Source organism: Balaenoptera borealis (assembly GCF_965194805.1).
Source record: "Balaenoptera borealis genome assembly, chromosome: 1".
Taxonomy (NCBI): Eukaryota; Metazoa; Chordata; class Mammalia; order Artiodactyla; family Balaenopteridae; genus Balaenoptera; species Balaenoptera borealis.
Window position 1 is genome coordinate 27,859,668 of NC_138860.1, and position 27,869 is coordinate 27,887,536.

Genomic DNA, 27,869 nt, shown 5'->3' on the forward strand with positions numbered 1-27,869 from the left:
TTAAAGAAGAAAAACCATATGATCATCTTAATAGATGCAGAAAAAGCTTTTGACAAAATTCAACACCCATTTATGACAAAAACGCTCCAGAAAGTGGGCATAGAGGGAACCTACCTCACCATAAAAAAAAAAAATATATATATATATATACACACTCAAATATTCATAGCAGCACTATTTACAATAGCCATGACATGGAAACAACATGTGTCCATTGACAGATGAATGGATAAGAAGATGTGGTATTTATACACAATGGAATATTAGTCAGCCATAAAAAAGAATGAAATAATGCCATGTGCAGCAACATGGATGGACCTAGAAGTTATCATACTAAGTGAAGTAAGTCAGAGAAAGAGAAATATAATATGCTATTGCTTATATGGGAAATATTAAAAAAGTGATACACTGAACTTATACACAAAACAGAAATAGACTCACAGATATATAAAACAAACTTATGGTTAACAAATGGAGAAAAAAGTAAATATATATATATATTTTTAATCACTTTACACCTGAAACTAATGTAACATTGTAAATCAACTATATTTCAATAAAAATTTTAAAAAAGGAAATGTACTTAATGTCTCTGAATTGTACTCGTAAGAATGTTTAAAATGGTAGATTTTATATTATGTATATTTTCCCACAATAAAAATGTATAGATTAAAAGGATGAATAAATGCATGAATTGAGGGGAAAAAAAGAGTCTATGTTGTTTGTAATGGAGAAATGTTTTAAGGAAATGACATGATCATGAATAAACATGGAAATTTAAAAGAAAAAAAGCAAAGTATTAGGTATGCATGAACTAAATAATGTTAAATTGTGCATATTTTCACTTAAAAGATTAGAAATTAAGTAACAGTAATACTTAAAGTATTTAATTACCATTAATTTATTTTATTCCCTCTAAAGTTGATTGCCAAATAAAACAATTAATCGACTGGTTGTCATTTTAATTTATCAGTCCATCTCTTGTGAATTTGATTACCATGAGGCATGACAGCATGCTATTAAAAAATCATATCTTGACTCATTAAGACATAAAGAATCCCATAAGAAACTAAAACTTCTCATTTTACGTTTCTCTTCTATACATTTTGATTGTAACAGAAGACAGAACTTGAATCTTGAAAGAGATAAATTTGTAACAGATAAAAGAAAGGACTTATTTATTCACTGGGCTGCACTATTAGGAAAATCATTAGTCTCAAGTGGTAAAGGATTCAATAAAGGACTAGACAGATTTTTGAAGGATGACTTTAACATAGATGTTCAAGAAACACTTTTAAAGCATTTTAACAGTCAGCCTCTTTATGAATAACGAAGTCATAGAAAATACGGAGAATGCTCAGTAAGAATTCTAAAGAAAGATTTATAATTGTAGAAATCGAGCACAAGTTCAAAATCACTATAATGACTAAACTAAATTTAATGGATAATTAAAATGTATCTAGTTCTAGGCTGCTTAATATAAATTATTCACAGCCCTTAAAAAAGAAATGTAGCATATTATTTTATCTATGATAATAATAATGTTTCCACTTACTAGGGAAGGTTCATTTGCATTCCATAGCAATTCACTAGGGTCTGCATTTTCTGGATCGTATATCCATATAACGATAACCTACGAAATAAAATGTGGTTGCATTTCTTGACACTTTGGACAAATTTTATTTTTAGTTGTGGCAAAACATAACCATACAAATGTTTTTGTTTTTAAAATTTTGAATATCTCAGTTAAAAATATCAAAAGTAATATGTGTTGTTTTTAACAAGAGAAACAGTCCAAAGAATTAATAACATCCTGTACACTCCTGAGGTAACTAATGTTAAAACTTTGTATGAATGCTTATATGTCTTTTTCTACATCCACAGACACAGCAGCCTCCCCACACACTCATACACTTTTTACAAAAATGAGATTACACTATTCATGTTATTTATAACGTGCTTTTGTCACTTAATACACCATAGCCATTTCAATAGATGTAGATCTTTTTATTGTTTTCTTCTTGAATAGACAATTTATTCTATTATAAAAATAAATTATATTTAAAATACAGTGAAAATTGTCTCTCCCACCCTGTACTTCATCACTCAGTTCCCACAAGTCTACTATACCCTGCAAGTAACTACTATTGGTAAGTTTTTTTGTATTTCTATATAATTTTTGTGCATAACCAGTGTTATTTTTCTTTTTATATAAATGCTAGTGTGCTAAATGCATTTTTGAACATTATATTCTTCACTTAAAGTTATATCTTAGAGATCTTTAAATATTCTCATTAATCTTTCATATTATTTTACATATTATTACAAATTATGGAGGAACCATAATTTAACAAGTAACCTACTAATAAATACTTGTTTATATCCTTTGTCATTACAAAGTTATAATGAGCAACTCTGAACATATATTATTTTGTACTTTTGAGTATTCCTAAAAGTGGAATTGTTGAGTCATAGAGTATACGCATTTGTAATTTTTGTAGATACTGCTGAATTGTTCTCCATAGCAGTTGCAACAATATACCTTCTCACCAGCAATGTGAGATCTCTTCTTTCTTCACAGCCTTCCCAACATGATGTGTTGTCATACATTTGGATATTGTCAGTCGATGGATGAAAAATGGTATGTTGATGCAGTTTTTAATCTGCATTTCTTTTATCATGAGAAAGTTTGAGCATCTTTCCATATATTCAAGTCCTATTTCTATTTCCCATCTGGTGAACTATTTGTTCATTTCCTTCGCTCATTTTCTATTGGGCTGTTAGTCTTTTATTTATTAATTTGTAGAAGTTTTTAACATAAAGAATGTTCTATATGTTCTATATCTTGATCTGTGTGGTGGTTACATAGACATATATATGTACATACGAAAACTTTATTACTTTTATAATTATGTGGCATCCCTCTTTATCCTATTAAATCTGTTTGCCTTAGATTGTATATTGTCCCTATATATGGCTGCCCTTCTTCCCTCCCTCCCTCCCTCCCTCCCTCCCTTCCTTCTTTCCTCCCTCCCTCCCTCCCTTCCTCCCTTTTATATTCCCTTTACCTATAGTAATCTTCTCTTAACCTATGTAGTTTGAGTTAACAGCTAGTATTTACTTTTTGCTATTTTTCTCCATGCTATGCATTTGCAGAGACATACACAAATACATGCGTACATGTATTTTTTAAAAGAGGCATCTTAAGACGTTCTTTTTTAAAAAAGAAAATTGGATCACATTATACACACTTTCCACATTCTCCCTTTTTTTCACACAAGTATACATCATTGAAATTCCCCAGTGTCAACTCATAATGCCTGAACAATATTCTATGATGTGCTTATACTGTAATTTACAGATCAATGTCTCTAATAATGGAGATTTACTGTGGCTCCAGTTTTGTTTTGTTTTGTTTTGCTTTACCACTATTATAATGCTGCAAAATATAGATCCTTTTCCATAGAGCCGTATATACTAGAGGTTTTAATTCTGTGGAGTAGATTCCCAGGAGTGTGATTATTGATCCAAATGGTATATATATTTTTAATTTTAATAGATGTTTCCATATTGCTCTCCAAAAATGTGAATAAGGCTCTAACTCCTCACACTTTCCACCAGCAAAGTTTGAGTGTACCCTTTTGCCCAGATCCCCTCTAGCAATAGCTATTTTCCCTTGTTCAAGTTTTACTAGTGTGATGAGTGTGACATTTCATTGTTAATTTAATTTGAATTTTCTTGAGATGAAGTGAAGCTCAGCATCTTTTCATGTTTCTTAGATTTGCTTTTGTGTACATAGCTTCTTTACATTCTTCTATTGGCACTTACCATATTCTTATCATTTGTAAGAGCTCTTTGTTTTGTTTGGACTTTAGGTATACAGACACAGAATTAGAATAATCACAATCCTCAGTCCATGACACACTATCGTTATTGGCATGACCCTCTTTTATGCAACTATTTAAATTTTAAATTAGTAAAATGAAAACCAGGAACCCACCATCCAACTCGAGACCTAGAACCTTACAAATCTTTCATTTACTTATATATTCCTCCCTTTTTGGGTTCCCTGTTTCTGCCCAGAGGTACTCACTTTCCTGAATTCTGTGTTTATTTCTCATTAACATAATGATAGTTTTTTGAACTTGATCAGCCCACACATAACCCTCTAGGGCCTGCTTTTTTTTTCTTTCAAGATTATGTAACTAGGATTTATTCATATTATTGCTCATAACTGAGCTCATTCGTTTTCATTACTATTTAAAATTCCATTATGTGAAAATACCACAATTTTTCCGTTTTTCTGTTAATGGGCATTTGGATTCTTTCTGTTTGGGATGGATGAATTTTATGAGCAATTCTACTATGAGCATTTTTGTTTCTGTTTTTGTTTTTGTTTTATTGGAGTATAGTTGCTTTACACTGCTGTGTCAGTTTCTGCTGTACAGCAAAGTGAATCAGCCATATATATATATATATTGCCCCTCTTTTTTGGACTTCCTTCCCATTTAGGTCACCACAGAGCACCAAGTAGAGTTCCCTGTGCTATACAGTGGGTTCTCATTAGTTATCTATTTTATACATAGTAGTGTATATATGTCAATCCCAAACTCCCAATTCATCCCACCCCCCAGCATTTTTGAAAATGTCTCTTGAGGCATGAGTGCAAGAGTTTCTCTTCAGTATACACTTATACTTATTCTACTGGAGTAGAATTGCTAAGTATATACTTAGAGTATATACTTATACTCTTGAGTATAAGTTGTCGAGTATGTGTAAGATAACGTAGAATCATTTCTCAAAATTTACATCCCTCCATCTCTTTTCAACACTAGGGATATTAGCTGTGTAGTGTCATCTATGTTGTAAAATTTTTTCATAACTACTTCTTGTCTAAGTTGACTTTGTTTATGGCACTACTGTGATAAAGTTTTTAATTTTCACATTTTCAATTATGACTACCTTTTATTCATAGATTCTGGTTTCCAATCTTGAATAAGATTTCCCTTGATTCCATATAGTACAGCTTCAAGATTCTCCTGCAATCCATCCAGGGTTTTCTGCTTTACATTTGTCTTATATGCCAAGGGAATTTTTCTCTTTTGTATGTGGTGTAAGCAAGGATTCTACCTTTGTTTTCTTCCAAGAAGACAGCTTATTTTACTATATCATTCCATATAAATTTTAACATATTTTTTCAATCAAAAATTGGACTCTGGTGTCCAGTTAGAAACTTTAAAAAACAGATCTTTTTTAAGCCATTCAACAAAATTTGAGTGTGGTTCTTGATACGGGTTCTGTGTCTTCTTATATTTATTCTTAAGTATTTTATAGTCTGTACTGCTATTATGAATTTATAATATTGTACACTTCTTTTTCTCATTTTATTACTTACACTATTATGTTCAAGACAATATTAAATAATAATGGTGATTATGAGCATATCTGTCCAGTTCCTGATTTTAATTGAATTATAAATATCTCATAATTTATAACAATTATTGTTAGTTATTTGGGAAGTAAATTATTTTATTCAAATTAAGTAGCTTCCTTCTAAACTTGTTTTGCTTAGTGCTTTTATTAGAAATGGTTGTTGAATATTTAATTTTTTTTAACATCTTTATTGGACTATAATTGCTTTACAATGTTGTGTTAGTTTGTGCTGTATAACAAAGTGCAACAGCTATATGTATACATATATCCCCATATCCCCTTCCTCTTTTTTTTTTAAATTTTATTTATTTATTTATTTATTTATTTACTTATTTATTTATTTATTTATGGCTGTGTTGAGACTTCGTTTCTGTGCGAGGGCTTTCTCTAGTTGCGGCAAGCGGGGGCCACTCTTCATCGTGGTGCGCGGGCCTCTATCGTGGTCTCTCTTGTTGCGGAGCACAGGCTCCAGACACGCAGGCTCAGTAATTGTGGCTCACGGGCCCAGTTGCTCCACGGCATGTGGGATCTTCCCAGACCAGGGCTCGAACCCGTGTCCCCTGCATTGGCAGATTCTCAGCCACTGCGCCACCAGGGAAGCCCTCCCCTCCCTCTTGAGCCTCCCTCCCACCCTCCCTATCCCACCCCTCTAGGTGGTCACAAAGCATGGAGCTGATTTCCCTGTGCTATGCAGCTGCTTCCCATTAGCTATCTATTTTACATTGGGTAGTGTATATATGTCAATGCTACTCACTTCATCCCAGCTTCCCCAACCCTACCTCCCCTTGTCCTCAAGTCCATTTTCTACGTCTGCATCTTTATTCCTGTCCTGCCCCTAGGGTCATCAGAACCGTTTTTTTTTTCCCTTAGATTCCATATATATGTGTTAGCATATGGTATTTGTTTTTCTCTTTCTGACTTACTTCACTCTGGATGACAGGCTCTAGGTCCATCCACCTCACTACAAATAACTCAATTTCATTTCTTTTTATGGCTGAGTAACATTCCATTGTATATATGTGCCACATCTTTATCCATTCATCTGTCGATGGACACTCAGGTTGCTTCCATGTCCTGGCTATTGTAAATAGTGCAGCAGTGAACATTATGGTACAAGTCTCTTTTTGAATTATGGTTTTCTCAGGGTATATGCCCAGTAGTGGGTTTGCTGGGTAATATGGTAGTTCTATTTTTACTTTAAGGAAACTTCATACAGCTCTCCATGGTGGCTGTATCAATTTACATTCCCACCAACAGTGCAAGAGGGTTCCCTTTTCTCCACACCCTCTCCAGCATTGTTTGTAGATTTTTTGATGATGGCTGTTCTGACCCGTGTGACATGATACCTCATTGTGGTTTTGATTTGCATTTCTCTAATGATTAGTGATGTTGAGCATCCTTTCATGTGTTTGTTGGCAATATGTATATCTTCTTTGGAGAAATGTCTATTTAGGTCTTCTGCCCATTTTTGGATTGGGTTGTTTGTTTTTTTGATATTGAGCTGCATGAGCTGCTTATATATTTGGAGATTAATCTTTTTGTCACTTGCTTTGTTTGCAAATATTTCCTCCCATTCTGAGGGTTGTCTTTTTGTCTTGTTTATGGTTTCCTTTGTGATGCAAAAGCTTTTAAGTTTCATTAGGTCCCATCTGTTTATTTTTGCTTTTATTTCCATTACTCAAGGAGGTGGGTCAAAAGGATCTTGCTGTGATTTATATCATAGTGTTCTGCCTATGTTTTCTTCTACGAGTTTTATAGTGTCTGGCCTTACCATTAGGTCTTTAATCCATTTTGAGTTTATTTTTGTGTATCGTGTTAGGAAGTGCTCTAATTTCATTCTTTTACATGTAGCTGACCAGTTTTCGCAGCTCCACTTATTGAAGAGGTTGTGCTTTCTCCATTGTATATTCTTGCCTCCTTCAACAAAGATAAAGTGACCATAGGTGCATAGGTTTATCTCTGGGTTTCTATCCTGTTCCATTGATCTATATTTCTGTTTTTGTGCCAGTACCATACTCTCTTGATTACTGTAGCTTTGTAGTATAGTCTGAAGTCAGGGAGTCTGATTCTTCCCACTCCATTTTCTTTCTCAGAATTGCTTTGGCTGTTTGGGGTCTTTTGTGTTTCCATACAAATTGTGAAATTTTTTGTTCTAGTTCTGTGAAAAATGACATTGGTAGTTTGATAGGGATTGCATTGAATCTGTAGATTGCTTTGGGTAGTACAGTCATTTTCACAATGTTTATTCTTCCAATCCAAGAACATGGAATATCTCTCGATCTGTCTGTATCATCTTTGATTTCTTTCATCAGTGTCTTACAGTTTTCTGCATACAGGTCTTTTGCCTCCTTAGGTAGGTTTATTCCTATGTATTTTATTCTTTTTGTTGCAATGTTAACTGGGATTGTTTCCTTAATTTCTCTTTCAGATTTTTCGTTGTTAGTGTATAGGAATGCAAGAGATTTCTGTACATTAATTTTGTATCTTACTACTTTACCAGATTCATTGATTAGCTCTAGTAGTTTTCTGGTAGCATTTTTAGGATATTCTATGTATACTATCATGTCATCTGCAAACAGTGACAGTTTTACTTCTTCTTTTATGATTTGGATTCCTTTCATTTCTTTTTCTTCTCTGACTGCTGTGGCTAGAATTTCCAAAACGATGTTGAATAATAGTGGTGAGAGTGGGCACCCTTGTCTTTTTCCTGATCTTAGAGGAAATGATTTCAGTTTTTCACCATTGAGTATGATGCTTGCTGTGGGTTTGTCATATATGGCCTTTATTATGTTGAGGTAGGTTCCCTCTATGTCCACTTTCTGGAGAGTTTTTATCATAAATCGGTGTTGAATTCTGTTGAAAGCTTTTTCTGCATCTATTGAGATTATCATTTGGTTTTTATCCTTCAATTTGTTAAGATGGTGTATCACATTGATTGATTTGCGTATATTGAAGAATCCTTGCATTCCTGGGATAAACCCCACTTGATCATGGTGTATGATCCTTTTAATGTGCTGCTGGATTCTGTTTTCTGGTATTTTGTTGAGGATTTTTTTCATCTATGTTCATCAGTGATATTAGCCTGTAGTTTTCTTTCTTTGTGACATCTTTGTCTATTGTTGGTATCAGGGTGATGGTGGCCTCATAGAACAAGTTTGGGAGTATTCCTCCCTCCACTATATTTTGGAAGAGTTTGAGAAGGATAGGTGTTAGCTCTTCTCTAAATGTTTGCTAGAATTCACCTCTGAAGCCATCTGGTCCTGGGCTTTTCTTTGTTGGAAGATTTTTAATCACAGTTTCAATTTCAGTGCTAGTGATTGGTCTGTTCGTATTTTCTATTTCTTCCTGGTTCAGTCTTGGAAAGTTGTAGTTTTCTAAGAATTTGCCCATTTCTTCCAGGTTGTCCATTTTATTAGCATAGAGTTGCTTGTAGTAGTCTCTCATGATCCTTTGTATTTCTGCAGTGTCACTTGTTAGTTCTTTTTCATTTTTAATTCTGTTGATTTGAGTCATCTCCCTATTTTTCTTGATTAGTCTGGCTAATGGCTTATCAATCTTGGTTATCTTCTCAAAGAACCAACTTTTAGTTTTATTGATCTTTGCTATTGTTTCCTTCATCTCTTTTTCATTTATTTCTGATCTGATCTTTATGATTTCTTTCCTTCTGCTAACATTTTTGTTGTTGTTGTTGTTCTTCTTCTTCTTTCTCTAATTGCTTTATGTGTAAGATTAGGTTGTTTGAGATTTCTCTTGTTTCTTGAGATAGGATTGCATTGCTATAAACTTCCCTCTTAGAACTGCTTTTGCTGCATCCCATAGATTGTGGGTCAACGTGTTTTCAGTGTCATTTGTTTCTAGGTATTTTTTGATTTCCTCAGTGATCTTTTGGCTATTTAGTAGCATATTGTTTAGCCTCTGTGTGTTTGTATTTTTTACAGTTTTATTTTTTCTGTAATTGATATCTAGTCTCATAGCACTGTGGTCAGAAAAGATACTTGATACGATTTCAATTTTCTTTAATTTACCAAGGCTTGATTTGTGACTCAAGATATGATCCTGGAGAATGTTCCATGTGCACTTGAGAACTGTATTCTGTTGTTTTTGGATGGAATGTCCTATAAATATCAATTAAGCTCATCTGGTCTAATGTGTCATTTAAAGCTTGTGTTTCCTTATTTATTTTCTGTTTGGATGATCTGTCCATTGGTGTAAGTGGCATGTTAAAGTCCCCTACTATTATTGTGTTACTGTCAATTTCCACTTTTATGGCTGTTAGCACTTGCCTTATGTATTGAGGTGCTCCTATGTTGGGTGCATAAATATTTACAATTGTTATATCTTCCTCTTGGATTGATCCTTTGATCATTATGTAGTTTCCTTCATTGTCTCTTGTAATAGTCTTTATTTTAAAGTGTATTTTGTCTGATATGAGTTTTGCTACTCCAGCTTTATTTTGATTTCCATTTGCATGCAATATCTTTTTCCATTCCCTCACTTTCAGTCTGTATGTGTCCCTAGGTCTGAAGTGGGTCTCTTGTAGACAGCATATATATGGGTCTTGTTTTTGTATCCATTCAGCCAGTCTATTTCTTTTGGTGGGAGCATTTAATCCATTTACATTTAAGGTAGTTATCGATATGTATGTTCCTATTACTATTTTTTTAATTGTTTTGGGTTTGGTTTTGTAGGTCTTTTTCTTCTTGTGTTTCCTGCCTAGAGAAGTTTCTTTAGCATTTGTTGTAAAGCTGGTTTGGTGGTGAATTGTCTTAACTTATGATTGTCTGTAAAGCGTTTGATTTCTCCATTGAATCTGAATGAGATCCTTGCTGGCTAGAGTAATCTTGGTTTCAGGTTTTTCCCTTTCATCACTTTAAATATGTCCTGACACTCCCTTCTGGCTTGCAGAGTTTCTGCTGAAAGATCAGCTGTTAACCTTATGGGGTTTCCCTTTTATGTTATTTGTTGCTTTTCCATTGCTGCTTTTTAATATTTTTCTTTGTATTGAATTTTTGATTGTTTGTTAATATGTGTCTTGGTTTGTTTCTCCTTGGATTTATCCTGTATGGGATCTCTGCGCTTCCAGGACTTGACTATTTCCTTTCCCATGTTAGGGAAGTTTTCAACTATAATCTCGTCAAATATTTTCTCAGTCCCTTTCTTTTTCTCTTCTTCTTCTGGGACCCCTATAATTTGAATGTTGGTGCGTTTAGTGTTATCCCAGAGCTCTCTGAGATTCTCTTCAATTCTTTTCATTGTTTTTTCTTTATTCTGCTTCTTAGTATTCATTTCCACCATTTTGTCTTCCAGCTCACTTATCCATTCTTCTCCCTCAGTTATTCTGGTATTGATTCCTTGAATAGTATTTTTAATTTCATTATTGTGTTGTTCATCATTGTTTGCTCTGTAGTTCTTCTAGGTCCTTGTTAAATGTTTCTTGTGTTTTCTCCATTCTATTTCTGAGATTTAGGATCATCTTTACTATCATTACTCTGAATTCTTTTTTGGGATCATCTTTACTATCATTACTCTGAATTCTTTTTCAGGTAGACTGCCTATTTCCTCTTCATTCTTTTGGTCTGTTGGGTTTTTACCTTGCTCTTTCATCTGCTGCATATTTCTCTGTCTTCTCATTTTGTTTAACTTACTGTGTTTGGGGTCTCCTTTTCGCAGGCTGCAGGTCCATAGTTCATAGATGCTTTTCCATCTTTTCATTTTTATGTTCTACATTCTGCATGATTCCCATTCCAAATCACTAATTCTGCAATTTTCTCAAATGTATCTAGTCTTCTATTTAACCTGAATTTTTGTTTTTAGATGCCTATTTTTTCATCTTAAGACATTTATATAGGATACTTTTTAATGTTGTACAATTATGCATAATCCTTATTCTTGTTTTCTTTGTTTTTATCCCTTCTTTTCTTTGTGACCATTCAAAATATGGATTTAATAATCTTTCAGATGGTTCTCATCTTTAGTTTTGAAAAGTATGAACTTTCTCCATTTTTATGTGTGTGTCTATTTCAGGCAGTTTTGTCTTTTTTGTGGTTTATACCTTTTATTTTGAGATTATTTTCAGAGGGTTTGTTTTCTATGAGAGTCCTATACCCTTGGTTATGAAATGGATTTTATAATCACCTCTGCTTGGGCCCTATGTGTTTCACTGCTTGCACTTTTGTGTTTACCACTCGGCTCTAGGTTCCCCAACCTCTTGAGAGGTGTTTAACTTGGGCATCCACCTGAAACTCTGTGAAGGTAACTCCTTGTCCATTTACAGCCCTCAAAAGGATGTATCATTTATTTCCAATTAGTCTAAGACAGTGAGTGAACCCTTACTAGTTCTCATTTTACAGACCTTTCATAAATCCTAGCTTCACGTAGGGAGGTTAGTTTCAGCCTCTCCCTCTCCCATAGGTTGGAGGCTTCATTTTCTATTCCCATACACATGTTGAAACATCACCCTTTGTCTACTAGGGCTTATATTCTTTCTAATTACCTTACTTCAGAATTCATTCTTCTCTAACTCTGGGTTTTAGTTCTTCAGTTACTTCTGACAACTAGGAAATTCCTTTACTTGCTTTTAAATTCTATACACAAGCGTACCAATATTAACGTAAAAGTCTACACTAGTATTATACACAGGTATTTTGTAAAGGCATTTCTATATGTTTTGAGTGAGATGGAGGCTATTCTGCATTATTTGGGTCTGTAACAGGTATTCTACTTTTAGAAGTTTCTCTCTATTTTCTGTCTTAAAATTCCTTATCCACAGATAATACTTTCTTCCTTTTTTTGCATTGTTGTAGTTATAGACTTAATAAATAATCCTATAATGTCAGCTGGGACTGGGATAGGGATACATATGAACACATGAGCTCATTCAACCATCTTGATCCAATACAGGAAGTTTATTTCTTCTTATTATTTTTCTGCCTCTTCTTTCCATTAAATCACTATGTTGAGAAAATGAAAATATTTATAGAGCTTAAGTTTCCAAATATTACCACCTTATTTCAATTTTCAAATTTTTGAATATATCTCTCTGTCATACTTCTAATCAGCCTCCAATCCAGATGTCAAAACTTTTGGATCTCAAAACCCCTTCATAGGCTTAAAAATTATTGAGAATCCCACAGAGCTTTTGTTTTATGTGGGTTAGCTCTATCAATATTTATTACCATATAACAAATTAAAATTGAGAATACTTAAAGATATTTATTAATTTATTTTAAAATTTATGATAAACCTATTACATATTAACATTAACTAACATATTTTTATGAAAAAAATTATTTTCCAAGATAAAAAATAGTAAGAAGATTGGTTGTTTTACATTTTACATTGTAAAATCTCTTTAATATCTGCCTTAATAGAAGAGAGCTGGCTTATCATCGGTGCTCTTACATTCAAGCTGTTGGTATATGTTATTTTGGTGGAAGTATATGGGGGGAAATCTATCCTCACACAGATATGTAGCTGGAAAAGCACAGACCTCGTGGACCTTCTAAAAAGGTCTGTGAAGACCTAGGGGATCTTAGTCTATAACTTGAGTAACCACTGCTCTAAGCGAATTTTATTGAAAATTAGTTTAGAAAATTCCTCTTCTAGTAAATATGGAAGATAAGATGGAAATAATATAGTAGTAATCTATGAAGGATATACAAAAACTTTAAAAAGTTTTACCTGGGTTAAATTGTTAGTGAAATTTCTGTTGGGAAAAAGAGAAATCATATTTTAGTAAACAGCATGCTAAATATTAGTTTGAATAGTCTACTTTCAACATACATGTTTATAAATCTTTGAATATTCTCTTTATATTCCATCACAGATACATAAATGATTAAATGCTAAATGTTAAAAAGAAGCTCATGTCAATAATTAAATATAATTATTGATCCTCATGTGTTGTCAACAAAAGGCTGAGGGGCATGAATCTATATACTTTCTTAATAATACTGTAAGCTCACATAGCCAAAGTTGCATGATTAATGTTCTTTAAAAATTTGACATGATCAATGCACATTAAAAAGTCTATAGAGTTTAGGGACTTCCCTGGTGGTCCAGTGGTTAAGACTCTGTGCTTCCAATGCAGGGGGTGCAGGTTCAACCCCTGGTCAGGGAACTAAAATCCTGCATGCCACACAGCATGGTCCCCCCAAAAAAGAATTCTGTAGAGTTTATATGTTTTAATTTATGTCAAAACCAAATTTATCAATTAGCACTGCAAATGCTTCATTTATCAGCCTTTCAGTGTAAATTTTCTGAAAGGAGCAACATTCACTTGTATGTTTAGTTATATGTTTTTTAGAAAGGAATTATTGTCACTTTAAAGATATCTGTATTTTTAAAATCATATAATCTCTAAAAGTCAATGACTCAGGACTGTGTTTTCATTTGTGCATAGTGCTTAGTACATTATTAGGTACAAAATAAAATGAAGATGTTTGGGGAATCAGTAAATGTGCATGCAGTGAGTTTCTGAGACCATATAACGAAAATAATATTGTATATGTTCAATCTGTTATACGAGAAAGCCACTGAAAGTAAGTACTATAAATCCTGACAGGCAAATGTGCCCAAAGTTCAGAAAGTATGAAGTTTATCAAAAACATCCCCTGTCAGTACACAGGCACCTAAAACCCCCTGCAGCTGAGCATGTGCACAGTACTGGCTTGGGCCACCAGTGCTGCCTGCTTAGGTCCCTAGCTACTGGACCTGGAGGCACTGCTGAGGACTATCATAGCCCTTGCAGTCACCCTGGTCACCCTGCAGCATTTGGTAAACACAATGCGATTCTTGATGTTTTGGACCCCAGTGGCCTGAGCTGATGAAACATGCCCCACTGGATCCAGAGCCACCACTTGCCCCTGCACATGGCACCCCACACCACTAGACCTGCAGTCACAGCATGCTCCAGCATGCACAACCACAGGTGAAGGTCTTTTCTTAATGAAGTCAGTCTGTGACATCTGGAAGTGGTGACTGCTTCTTCAAATGTGCAGACACCTACACAGGCTACAGGGACCATGAAGAATCGGGGAAACATGACACCACTTAAGGAACACAGTAAACTCTAGCAATGACCCCCAAGGAAATGGATATATATACACGAATAGCCTGACAAAGAATTCAAAATAGGGTTCTAAAGATGCTCAGAGAGCTATGAGAGAACAAAGACAAGCAATTTAATGAAATTAGAAAAACAATACTAGAACAAAATGAGAAGTTCAACAAAGAGATAGAAAACATAAGGAAGAAACAAATTGTGGCGCTGAGGAATACAATGACTGCAGTGAAGAATTTATAAGAGAGCTTCAACAGCAGACTGGAACAAGCAGAAAAAATAATCAGTGAACTCAAAGACAGATCTTTTGAAATTATCTAGTCAGAAGAGCAAAAAGAATGAAAAGGAATGACAAAAGCCTATGAGATCTATAGGACACCATTAAGAGAAACAATCTATGCATCATTGGAGTCCCATTAGGAAAAGATGGGGAGAAAGAGGCAGAGGCTTATTAAAAATGTGTAATACCTGAGAGTTTCCCAAACCTGGGGAGAGATTTGACATCAAAGTTCATGAAGCTAACAGGTCATCCCAAGATTTCAATCTCAAATGATCTTTTCCAAGACCATTAAGATGGAACTGTATAAAATTAAAGACAAAAAAGACAATTTAAAAAGCAGCAAGAGAAAAAAATTCTCTCAAAAAGGGAAACCCCATAAGGCTAACAGTGGATTTCTAGGAAAAACTTTGCAGGCCAGGGGAGAGTAGGCCAAGGGAGATACATTCAAAGTGCTGCAAGAAAGAAAAAAAACCTGTCAGCCAAGAACACTTTACCCGGGTAATTTGTCCTTCAAAATGAATGCAAGATAAAGCTTTTCCCAAACAAACAAAAGCTGAGGAAGTTCATCATCACAAGATCTGTCTCACAAGAAATACTGAAAAGTTCTTAAAGCCGAAATAAAAGGCCTTTAATTAGTAAAATGAAAACATATGAAAATATCCAACACACTGGTAAAGGCAAGTATATAGTCAGATTCAGAATATGTTAATATTGTAATAAGGTGATGTGTTAACCACTTACCTCTAGCATAAATGTTAAAGGGCAAAATGTATTAAAAACAGTTATGGCAACAATAATTTGTTAGTAGAAACAGAATATAAAGAGATGCAAATTGTGACATCAAAAACATAAAATATGGAGGGATAGTAAAAGGGTAGAGGTTTTGTATGCAATAGAAGATAAGTAGTTATTAGCTTAAAATAATCTGTTACAGATTTTGGAGAGGGATCAAGATAACAGAGTAGGAGGATGTGGAGCTCACCTTCCCTCACAAATACATCAAAAATACATCTACATGTGGAACAAGTCTCACAGAAGACTAACTGAAAACTGGCAGAAGATCTCCTAACAACCAAAACTGCAAGAAAGATCTCCACAAAACTGGGTAGGACAGAAAAAAAAAAAGCACATCAGGTCAGGACCAGCACCCATGGAAGGGATCTGTAAGGAAGAGAAGGTCCTCACTGGCTGCCCTAGGGAGCCCACTTACCTGCTGGAAAATCCACTGAGACAGAAGGACTGGAGAAGCCTAGACTCTGCTTGCAAGGAGTGCACACATGCTGGCTTGCTAACAATCAAGGAGGAGAGAGATACTTGCACTGGTGGCTGCTGCCTTGCTGCACTTCCCAGTCCGAAGGGGAAAACACCCTTGCCCTGTTCTCTGTACCCCACTGCCTGGTGCAAACTCTAGCAAAGATTCATTCTAGCTATGCAGAGACAGATGGGACACCTTGGGTATGATCTGGGCAGAACTGCAGAGATCATTGTCAGCGCACACATGGGGGCAGAAGATCAAACCTGGCAGATGTTGTCAGTGGGCACACTGGGTGATGTCACAAGAATACAGAGTGAACAAGCACTGAATCTTGGGCAGACAGGCCCTGGCAGAGGACTCTAGCTAAGCAGAGACAACTGAAGAACCTGGGGTATGACTAGGGGGAGCCTCAGAGCCCATTATCAGCATGTGTACACAGTGGTGGTGAGTCTAGATGTAGCAGACACTGTCAGTGTGCACACAGGGCTGCACCACAAGAACGTGGGGCTAGGCACTAAATCTCGGGTGGACAGGCCCTGGATAGGAGTATAAGGCAAGAAGCCAGTCAGAGTGCCCTGGCTCCATCCACTCCACACCGCAGCTTAGCACCAAATCTGGCAGCCCTGGTCCCAGGCAGCAGCACAGCCACCTCATTTAGAAAAGTAAAGACAAAAACCACATGATCATCTCAACAGACACAGAGAAAGCATTTGACAAAATTCAACATCCATTCAAGATAAAAACTCTCACCAAAGTGGGTATATGTGGAACATATCTCAATATAATAAAAGCCATTTATGACAAACCCACAGCCAACATAATGCTCAACACTGAAAAGCTGAAACCCTTCCCACTAAAATCTGCAACAAGACAAGGATCCCCACACTCACCATTTCTCTTCAACATAGTATTGGATGTCCTACCCACAGCAATCAGACAAGAGACATATATAAAAGATATCCAAATTGGAAGGGAAGAAGTAAAACTGTCACTATTGCAGATGACATGATACTCTGTATAGAGAAACCTAAAGTCTCCACACAAAAACTATTAGAACTAATAAATGAATTCAGCAAGGTAGCAGGATAAAAGATTAATATATAGAAATCTGTTGCATTTTTATACTAACAATGAAATATCAGAAAGAGAAAGTAAAAAAACAGTCCTGTTGAAATCTCATTCAAAAAAATAGGAACAAACTTAACCAAGGAGGTGAAAAATCTATACATTGAAAACTATAAAACACTGATAAAGTAAATTGAAGATAATTTAAAGAAATGGAAAGATAGCCCATGCTCTTGGATGGGAAGAGTTAATATTGTTAAAATGGCCATACTACCCAAAGCAATCTACAGATTTACTGCAATCCCTATCAAAATACCCATGACATTTTTTCACAGAACTAGGACAAATAATCCTAAAACTTATATGGAACCACAAAAGACCCAGAATTGCCAAAGTAATCCTGAGGAAAAAGAACAAAGCTGGAGGCATAAACCTCAGACTTCAGACTATCCTACAAAGCTACATAATCAAAACGTGGTATTGGCACAAAAACAGATATGTAGATCAATGGATCGGAACAGAGAGCTCAGAAACAAACCCACAAACTTATGGTCAAATAATCTGTGACAAAGGAGGCAAGAATATATAACAGTGAAAATACAGTTTCTTCAACAAGTGGTATTGGGAAAGCTGGACAGCTACATGTAAATCAATGAAATTAGAACACTCCCATACACCATATTAAAAAATACCTGAAAATGGTTTAAAGACCTAAATATAAAATAGTACATCATAAAACTCCTAGAAGAGAACATAGGCAAAACATTCTCTGACATAAATTGTACCAATGTTTTCTTAGATCAGTCTCCCAAGGCGAAAGAAATAAAAGCAAAAATAAACAAATGGGACCCAATTAAACTTAAAAGCTATTGCACAGCAAAGGAAACCATCAACAAAATGAAAATAAAACCTATGGAAAGGGAGAAATATTTGCAAGTGATGCAACTGGCAAAGGGTTAATATCCAAAATATACAAATGGTTCATACAACTCAATATCATAAAAACAAACAACCCAATCAAAAATTGGGCATAAGACCTCTAAATAGGCATTTCTCCAAAGAATACATAGAGATGGCCAACAGGCACATAAAAGAGGCTGAATGCTGCTAATTATTAAGAGAAATGCAAATCAAAACTACAATGAAGTATCACCTTACACTGGTCAGAATGGCTATCATCAAAAGCCTACAGTTAATAAATGCCGGAGAGGGTGTGGAGGAAAGGTAACCCTCCTAAATTGTTGGTGGGAATACAAATTGGTGTAGCCACTATGGAAAACAATATGGAAGTTCCTTGAAAAACCAAAAACAGAGCTACCATATGATCCAGCTATCCCACTCCTGGGTATATATCCAGAAAAGACAAAAACTCTAATTTGATACATGCACCCCAATGTTCATAGCAGCACTATTTACAATAGCCAAGACATGGAAGCAACCTAAATGTCCATCAACAGAGGAATGGATAAAGAAGATGTGGTACATATATACAATGGAATATTACTCAGCCATAAAAAGAATGAATTATGGCCATTTGCAGCAATAATGGATGGACCTAGAGAATATTACACTTAGTGAAGTAAGTCAGAGAAAGACAAATATTATATTCCACTTATATGTGGGATCTAAAAAATAATAAAATGAATCTATATACAAAACAGAAACTCACTCACAGACATACAAAATAAACTTATGGTTACCAAAGGGGAATGGGAAGCGGGTATAAATTAGGAGTATGGGATTAACATATACAAACTACTATACATAAAATAGATAAGCAACAAGGATTTACTGTATAGCACAGGGAACTATATTAAAAATCTACTAATAACCTATAATGGAAAATAATCTGAAAGAAATATATGTATATAAAACTAAATCATTTTGTTGTACACCTGAAACTAACACAGTATTGTGTATCAACTATATTTCAATAAAAAAAAGAAAAGACAATCTGTTATATCTATAAGGTGTTTCAACCACACACACACCAGTTATAGTAGATACATACAAGATGAATAGAAGGGAGTAAAAGAATACCATTATGGAAAATCATCAATTCACAAAAGAACAGCAAGAGAGGAAGAAAGGAACAAAGGGATACAAAAGAGCCAGAACATAATTAATAAAACAGCATTAACAAGTCCTTACCTTTAAAAAAATACTTTAAATGTAAATGGATAAAATTCTCCAATCAAAAGGCATACAGTGGCTGTGTGGATAAAAAAAAACAAGACCCAACTATATGCTGCCTACAAAAGACTCACCTCAGCTTCAAGGACATATATAGGCTCAAAGTGAAGGGATGGTAGAATATATTCCAGGTAAATGAAAACCAAAAAAAGAGCAGGGATAGCTATACTTATATCAGGAAAAATAGACTTTAAGTAAAAAAGTGTAACAAGAGACAAAGAATTCAATATATAATGATAACAACCAATTATTCAAGAGGAAATAACAATTGTAAATATATATGCACCCAACATCAGAGCACCTAATATATTAAGGAAAAACTAACAGATCTAAAAGGAGAAATAGACAACAATATAATAATAGTAGAGGATTCCATTTTCAACAATGGACAGATCATCTAGACAGAAAATCAATAAAGGAATGTTGTACTTGAACTATACTTTACACCAAATGGGCCTAAAGAACATTCCATCCAACAGCAGCATGCACAGTCTTCTCAAGCACACATGGAACATTCTTCAGGATAGATCAAATGTGAGGTAAAAACAAGTCTTAGCGAATTTTAAAAGATTGAAATCATACCAAGTATCTTTTCTGATTTTTCTTTATCTTTTCATACCATGGTATGAAACTAGATCCATAACAGAAGGAATACTAGAAAATTCACAAATATGTGTAAATTAAACAACACATTTCTGAATAACCAATTGGTCAAAGATGAAATAAAAAAGGAAAAGCAAAAAATATCTTAAAACAATGAAAATAAAAACACAACATAACAAAACTTATGGGATGGAGCAATAAAAGTTCAAGTCAAGAAGGGAAATTTATAGTGATAAATGCCCACACTCAGAAAAAAGAAAGACCTCAAATAAACAATATAACTTTATACCTGAAGAAAATAGAAAAAAAAAAAGAAACAATTCAAAGTTAGCAAAGGAGAGGAAATAACAATGAAATAGAATAGAAATAAAAGAGACCAAAAAAAAAAAGAATAAAACTAAGAATTTTTTTAAAAAGATAAACAAAATTGGCAAAACTTTAGCTAGACTACCTGGGAAAAAAGAAAGAAGACTCAAATTACTGAAATCAGAAATGAAAATGAGAAAATCACTACCAATTCTACAGAAATTTTTAGAAAAATCATAAAAGATTACTATGAACAATTATAGGCCAAAATATTGGACAATCTAGTAGAAATGGATGAATTCCTAAAAATATACGACCTACCAAGAATAAATCATGAAGAACCAGACAAACCAATAATGAGTCAGGCGCTTGAATCAGTAAGCAAAAATCTCCCAACAAAGAAAAAGCCCAGTATTTGATGGCTTCACTGGTGAATTCTACCAAGCATTTAAAGAAGAATTGATATCAATTCTTCCCAAACTCTTCCAAAAAACTGAAGAGGAATGGATATTTCACAACCCTTTTTGCGATGCAGCATTACCCCAATATCAAAACCAGATAAGGGCACTACAAGAAAAGAAAACTACAGGACAACATCCCTGATGAATACAGATCCAAAAATTCTCAGTGACATACTAGCAAACCAAATTCAACAGCATATTAAAAGGATCATACACAACGATCAAGTGAGATTTGTCCCTGGAATGCAATATATGAAAATAAATCAATGTGATAACCACATTAATAGACTAAAAGACAAAAATCATTTGATCATCTCAGTACATGCAGAAAAAGCATTTGACAAAATACATTATCCTTGATTGATAAAAACCCTCAACAAATTGGATATAGAAGGAACATACTTCATCATAATAAAGGCAAGATATGACACACCACAGCTAACATCTACTCAATCATGAAAGGTTGAAAGCTTTTCCTTTAAGGTCAGGAACAAGACAAGGGCACTCACTCTCACCATTTCTATTCAACATAATAACTGAAGTCCTAGTGAAAGCAATCAGGCAAGAAAAAGAAACATAAGGCTTCTGAATTGGAAAGAAAGAAGTAAAATTGTCTCTGTTTGTTGATGATATAATCTTGTATATAGAAAATCCTAAAGAGTCCACCCCAAAATTGTTAGAACTAATCAATAAATTCAGGAAAGCTGCAGCATACAAAATCAACATGCTGAAATCAGTTGTATTTCTATATACTAATGATAAACTATCTGAAAAAGAAATAAAGAAAGCAACAATAGCAATACAAATAATAAAATACGTAGGAATAAATTTAACCATGGAAGTGAAAGATCTATATACCAAAAATTATAAGACATTGATGAAAGAAATTGAAGAACACTTAAATAAATGGAAAAATATCCCAGGTTCATGGATTGGAAGAGTTAATATTGTTAAAATGTTCATACTACCCAAAACCTTCTATACAGTCAATGAAATTCGTATCAAATTTCCAACGGAATTTTCACAGGAGTAGAAGAAACAATTCTGAAATACATATGGAACCCCAAAGACCCCAAAGAGTCAAAGCAATCTTGAGAAAGAACAAAGCCAGAGGCATTGCATTTCCTGATTTCAAAGTATAATACAAATCTATAGTAATCAAAACGGTATGGTACTGGCATTAAAATAGATACATGGAGCAATGGAGCAGAATAAGGGCCCAGAATTAAACCCTCACAAATATGGTCAACTAATATTTGACAAGGGCGCCAAGAACAGGATATGGGCAAAGAATAATCTTGAAGAGATAGTGTTGGAAAAATTGGATATCCATATGCAAAACAATGAAACTGGACCCTTACCTTATACCACTCAAAAGATCAACTCAAGGACTTCCCTGGTAGCGTAGTGGTTAAGAATCTGCCTGCCAATGCAGGGGACAAGGGTTCGAGCCCTGGTCTGGGAAGATCCCACATGCCGCGGAGCAACTAAGCCCATGCACCACAACTACTGAGCCCGCGTGCCACAACTACTGAGCCTGTGCTCTAGAGCCCGCAAGCCACAACTACTGAAGCCCACGCACCTAGAGCCTGTGCTCCACAACAAGAGAAGCCACCGCAATGAGAAGCCCACGCATCACAACAGAGTAGCCCCCACTCACTGCAACTAGAGAAAGCCCGTGCACAGCAACGAAAACCCAACGCAGCCAAAAATAAATAAAAATTTTAAAAAAATCAACTCAAAATGGACTGAGAACTTAAATATCATACCCGAAACTGTGAAACTCCTAGAAGAAAACATAGGGAAGAATCTCTTTGATATCAGGCTTAGCAATGAGTTTTTGTATATGACATCAAAAGCACAAGCAACAAAAGTAAAAATCAAAAAGTGAGAATACATTAAACTAAAATGTTTCTGCACAGCAAAGGAAGAAGATGAATAAGTTCTGGGGATCTGATGTACAGCATGGTGACTATAGTTAACAGTAATGTATAATAAAAAGAAAGACAGAGAAGATGCTGGTATTGGGTTAGTGAAGGAATGAAAGAGTTTTAAGAAGAAATAAGTGATACCCAGCATTAAATGTGGTACAGAAATCAAATAGTAAAAGGACTAAAAAAATCCCATTAAACTTTCAGTGACATTGCCAAAGCAGTTTAAGTAGATAGACAGATAGTAGGCAAGAGAGTACTGGGATAGACTGATGAAGCAGAACAGTGTTACAGTGAATTTGAAAAAGATGATAATTTGAGCATGACCCCTTGGATTCTTCTCCCTTCCTCTTCTGTATTCTAACCCTAGGGGAGAGAGAGAATAAAGCAAGAGAGTTTAGTTGCTAATACGGTACCTGATCCATGAATTCTCTTCCCTCGGGTCAGAATTCTGGTTTGTGGGCAGAGTCAATAGGTTAGAAAAGCCCAGGGAAGAGAGGCAGTGCTCAGCAGGGCCTTGTACTTGAGGTTTAATGCTTTGCAGTCTCTGTCTTGAAATTTTTAATAAATGTATCTTTGAACTTGTGGTATGTGAAGTATGATAGGAAAATGAAGCATGCACTTGGAGGTTTGGCTCATGTAATACTGTCTCCTATTACCTATCTTCCCTATGGGACAGACTCTTGTCCACCCACTCATTTATGCCCTGGTACCTTGGGTCCTGCCTGGCCTTCCCCTTCTCACTCCTTGTCCTGAAAACTAGTTCTGGGCTCAGGTATGAGGAGGGTCAGCATAGGGTGTTTAAGTCCTGTGACATCTTGAAGTAAGGCATGCCAACAATTGTCCTCCCCATACCCCAGCTAGCAAAATTATGGTGTGGCTGATGGAGGTCTCATCTAGGCAGGGATGAGCTTCTTACCCACCCCCAATCCAGGTACCAAGGGTGTCACAGTGCAGAGGTTGCAATATCCTTGGGGGATGCCTATCAGCTATGGGTTGAGGTGGTAGGCCCACTGTAAGGGAAGATGTCTGGTTTGATTTCTTCAGACCCCACCTCTGGCTGAAGTATTATATGTCAGTCCAATGACTGTTGAGAGGGAAAACTGAGCAGCTAATGGGCTGCACACATGCTAAACCTGGTGACTATATGAGTTTGCAATTGACCCAAGAGTATTCTCATGTCCAAGAGAGCATGACATTAAATTCCAAATAAAAAGTGCCATGATGGGTAGAGAGTGACCACAGAAGAAAGGAAAAGCTTTATATTTAATACTTTTAATGGTATTTTTCCCTTGGCTTTTGAACCAGAGGCCCGCCATATTCATTTTGCACTGCACCCAACAGATTACATAGGCAGTTATGGATGCAATAATGCAGAAATGGTAGAATATAGTATACAATGGTACTTTCCTCTAGATAGTAGGATTTTAGTAATTAAAAATTTTTAACAGATGATGAGAGAACTAGAAAACTGAAAGAAACATTTGAAAAAATAGTCTAGAATGAGTCATGGGAAATAAAAAGATAGGAAATATGAAAAGATCTGAAGCATCAGGAAGGACAGAATGAAATGGAATGTTTCTATTATGGAAATTTAAAAAGAAAGAAGAAAGAGAATGAGAGAAAACCAGTATTTGAAAAGACAGTAACTGAATTTTCAGAATTGATGAAAGACTTTAATCTTCAGATTCAGGAACTATAATAAATCAAAAGTAGGATAAATATAAAGAAACCTACAATCGCAAAACTCCAAAGGTAAGGTTGAACTTCTTAAAACAGCTACAGAGAAAATAATGATTACCTAAAAAGGAAAAACCATTAGACAGAGAGCAGACTTCTCAACTGAAATAGCAGGAGCCAGAAGTCAATGAAAAATAATTCTAAGGCCTTGAAAATCAAAGGTTAAAGATACATGAACATATTAATATAAGACAGAACATAAGGTGAAAAGCATTACAAGTGAGAAACAAGGTCACTACAAACAAAGTCTCAATTCTTCAAAAAATCTTAATAATTCTAAAGTTATATGCACCTAAAAGATAAACTCAAAATAAAAAGCAAAAATTTAGATACCTACAAGGAAAAGTGACATATCTACCATCATAGTGGGAAATTTTAGCCAATATCAAGTCAACAATGAGTCAAATAAGTACACAAGATTTGAACAGTACACTTAACACACCTGATCTACTGGACATAAATAGAATACTTCATCCAACAATAGGAAAATATATTTTCTTTAGTTACACATGAGACATTTATAAAATTTGACTACATGCTAAGCCAAAGATTTGATTCTAACACTTTTGTGATCACAATACAATTAGGTTAGAATTCAATAACAAAACAATAATTTAAAAGACTCATGTCTGTAAATTTAAAAATGCATTTCTAAACAACTCATTGGTCAAACAAATTGTAGCAGTTACTAGAATTATTTCTGAGCAATAATGAAAAATTGCAATTATGAGATATTCCAATATTTGTTGATGCAGCTACAGAGGTACTTAGAAGAAATTTTATTTCCTTAAACACATACATTTGAAAAAAAGGGAAGTCTTAAGCCTAGTAGGCTAAATAACTAATTCAAAAATTTTAGAAAAACAAACTCAAAAAAAGAAATAATGTAAAAAACAAATTGAGATAAAATAGACAACAATACAAAAGCTCAATAAAGCCAAAAGATGGTTCTTTGAAAAGACTAATAAAATAGAAATATCTCTAGGAAGAAGAACAAGGAAATAGAAGGAAGGCATAAATAAAAATATTAGAAATGATAAAAGAGAGGCATACCTACAATTACTTCAGAGATTAAACAAATGTAAGAGGATATTATGGACAACTTTATGACATTAAAATTGATACTAAAATTGCTAACTGAAGACATGGATGAATTCCTGGAAAAAAAAATACTACAAAAATGGATTTTATAAGAATTAGAACTCCAAAATAGGATTTTAACCATTAAAGAAATTGAGTTAATAGTTATAAAATTTTCCCCCATACACTCAAAAATTCCAGGTCCAAGTAGATTTCTATGCAAGTTTCCATCAAATATTCAAGGAACATATATTTCTAATCTTATACAAAATCTCTCAGAGAATAGAAAAGAACAACTCATCCTAACTTACATGATGAGTCTAGCATAGCCTTGATATCAAAAGAAGAAAAGGATAGTACAAGGGGAGTAAAACCACAGGCCAATCTCACTCATGTATATTCGCATACAAAAAAACTAAACAATATTAGCAAATGGAATCTATCAATGTATATGAAAGTTAATTCATCAAGACCAAGTTGGCTTATTCCAGAAACACAAGGTTAGTTTAATATGGAAATATTAATAACTATTATCCATCAGATTAACATAGCAAAAGAGAAAAACTGTATGAACTTTTATGTGGAAGAGAAAAAAGCTTTGAATAAATTTCAACACCAATTCATAAAAAAGTTCACAGCCACCTTGGAATAAAAGGGAACTTCCTTAACCAGGTAAAGTTTAACTCATAAGCTGTAACAAATATTATACAAAATAGTGAAATGATGAGAGCCTTCCTTTTAAGATCAGGAATAAAATAAGGAGACCTGCTATCACCCTTCTAAGAAACATTGTATTTGATGTTCTAGACATGCAGTAAGAATAAAAGGAATGGAAGCCATACTTATCAGAAGGAAAAACAAAATCATCATTATTTGCAAGTAATCTGATTTTTTTTAATTCCAAGAGAATATATAAATAAATTATCACAATATAAGAGTTTAGCAATGTTGCTGAATGCAAAAATCAACATTCAAAAGTAAATTGTATCCTATACAACAGGAATAACTAGTTAGAAATTGTAATTTAAAAAATTTGACTATTTATAATAGTAAGAAAAAAAAGAGTACCTAGGAATAAGTCTAATAAAAATGTCCTGGAACCTTTATTAAAAATTACAAAATCTTATTGGCAGACATGTAAAAAGACCTAAGCAAATGGAGGGTTATATATTATTCAGGAGTAGAAAGACACCCCAAATTGATTAAAATATTTAGACAAATTATAAAAATCCCAACTAAGGTTTTTGTAGAATTTGACAAACCAATTCCAAAAATTTATAGGAAGGAAAAATAGGCCCATGATATAGCTAAGAAATTCCTGAAGGAGGACAAGAGTTGGGGTCAGGGTGGGGTGGGTATTTGTACTATCACTTCTCAAGATTTAAAAAATAAAGTTATAGTAATACAGATAATGCAGCATCTGCTCAAGTACAGACAAATATATCAGCTAATCCATTTGTGGTTAACTAAAGCTAAATACCCTTAAAACACATTAATTACTTTTCTTTTGCATTACTTACATAACCTTGCTTCTTGGTAAGACTCTGGGAGAGTGGCAGTAATTCAGTGAAGAATGGGTAAATGTGTACTCCTGGTGGGGCTTGCTGAAATCTAGTTATCAGGACTTTCAATTCAAAGGTTACACATAAACTGCAGAGCCATCTGACTTTAAGGGACCACGTGAACCAGGACAGTGAAATTATCGGCAACAATTATGATTTACTGAAGACACAAGTATTCTGATAGGTTCTGTTTGGGTCATATGGCCATCTTCAACTAACTGCTGTGGCCAATGAAATGTGGGGTTGTGGAGGTAGTACCACATAAATCACATGAAATTAATAATTTCACCACAGAATAGGGGAGGGATGGTTCCCTCAAAGGAAGGGATGTTAAGTAGATTAAAAGAATTAGGTACATTACAGTCATCTGGAGAGCAGGGACCACATAAGACAGTTCTTTTTATCCTACACAGTGCTTAGGATATGCTTGGACTATGATACCAAAAAAAAAAAAAAAACTCTGATTCATTGATGCATTTTACTTATTGATTTTATAATGCGATTAACTATTTTTTCTTGTACCAGTTTTTCCTTCTTAGTTATATTCATTCACCATCATGTTAAAAAGAGTTTGAAGAGCTATCTAAGAAAAGGAGAGTGCTTTTGGAATATAATGTATACAATGGAAACAAAAGAAGCCTGTAATCTGAAAAACCAGAGTCAATTTCCAATGCTATCTTTTAGTAGCTGCATATTTTTTCCAAATTATTTAACCTATCCAAGCTTACATTTCCTCATCTATAATAAAGATAGTAATACTTACATTTAACTGGTTATTATGAAAACTGACATAGCTAATTTACATAAAGTATGACCATGTAGAAGCAGTATATGTTCAAATAGTGGTTGTTATTGTTATTTTTACTGTTTGTTCTTCACTATTAGTTGGGCATTAGTTG

At 34.4% G+C, this 27,869-nt stretch overlaps 1 protein-coding gene across 1 annotated transcript in view; it reads right to left on the reverse strand.

Annotated features, from left to right (window-relative positions):
* CATSPERE (catsper channel auxiliary subunit epsilon) overlaps window positions 1-27,869 on the reverse strand; it is a 422,009-nt gene that overhangs the window by 347,310 nt on the left and 46,830 nt on the right. Inside the window, exons 6-7 of the mRNA XM_082341607.1 lie at window positions 13,114-13,138; window positions 1,556-1,633 (exon numbers count right to left, since the gene is read on the reverse strand). Coding sequence (XP_082197733.1) covers window positions 1,556-1,633; window positions 13,114-13,138 — 103 coding nt within the window. The remainder of the gene's footprint in view (window positions 1-1,555; window positions 1,634-13,113; window positions 13,139-27,869) is intronic.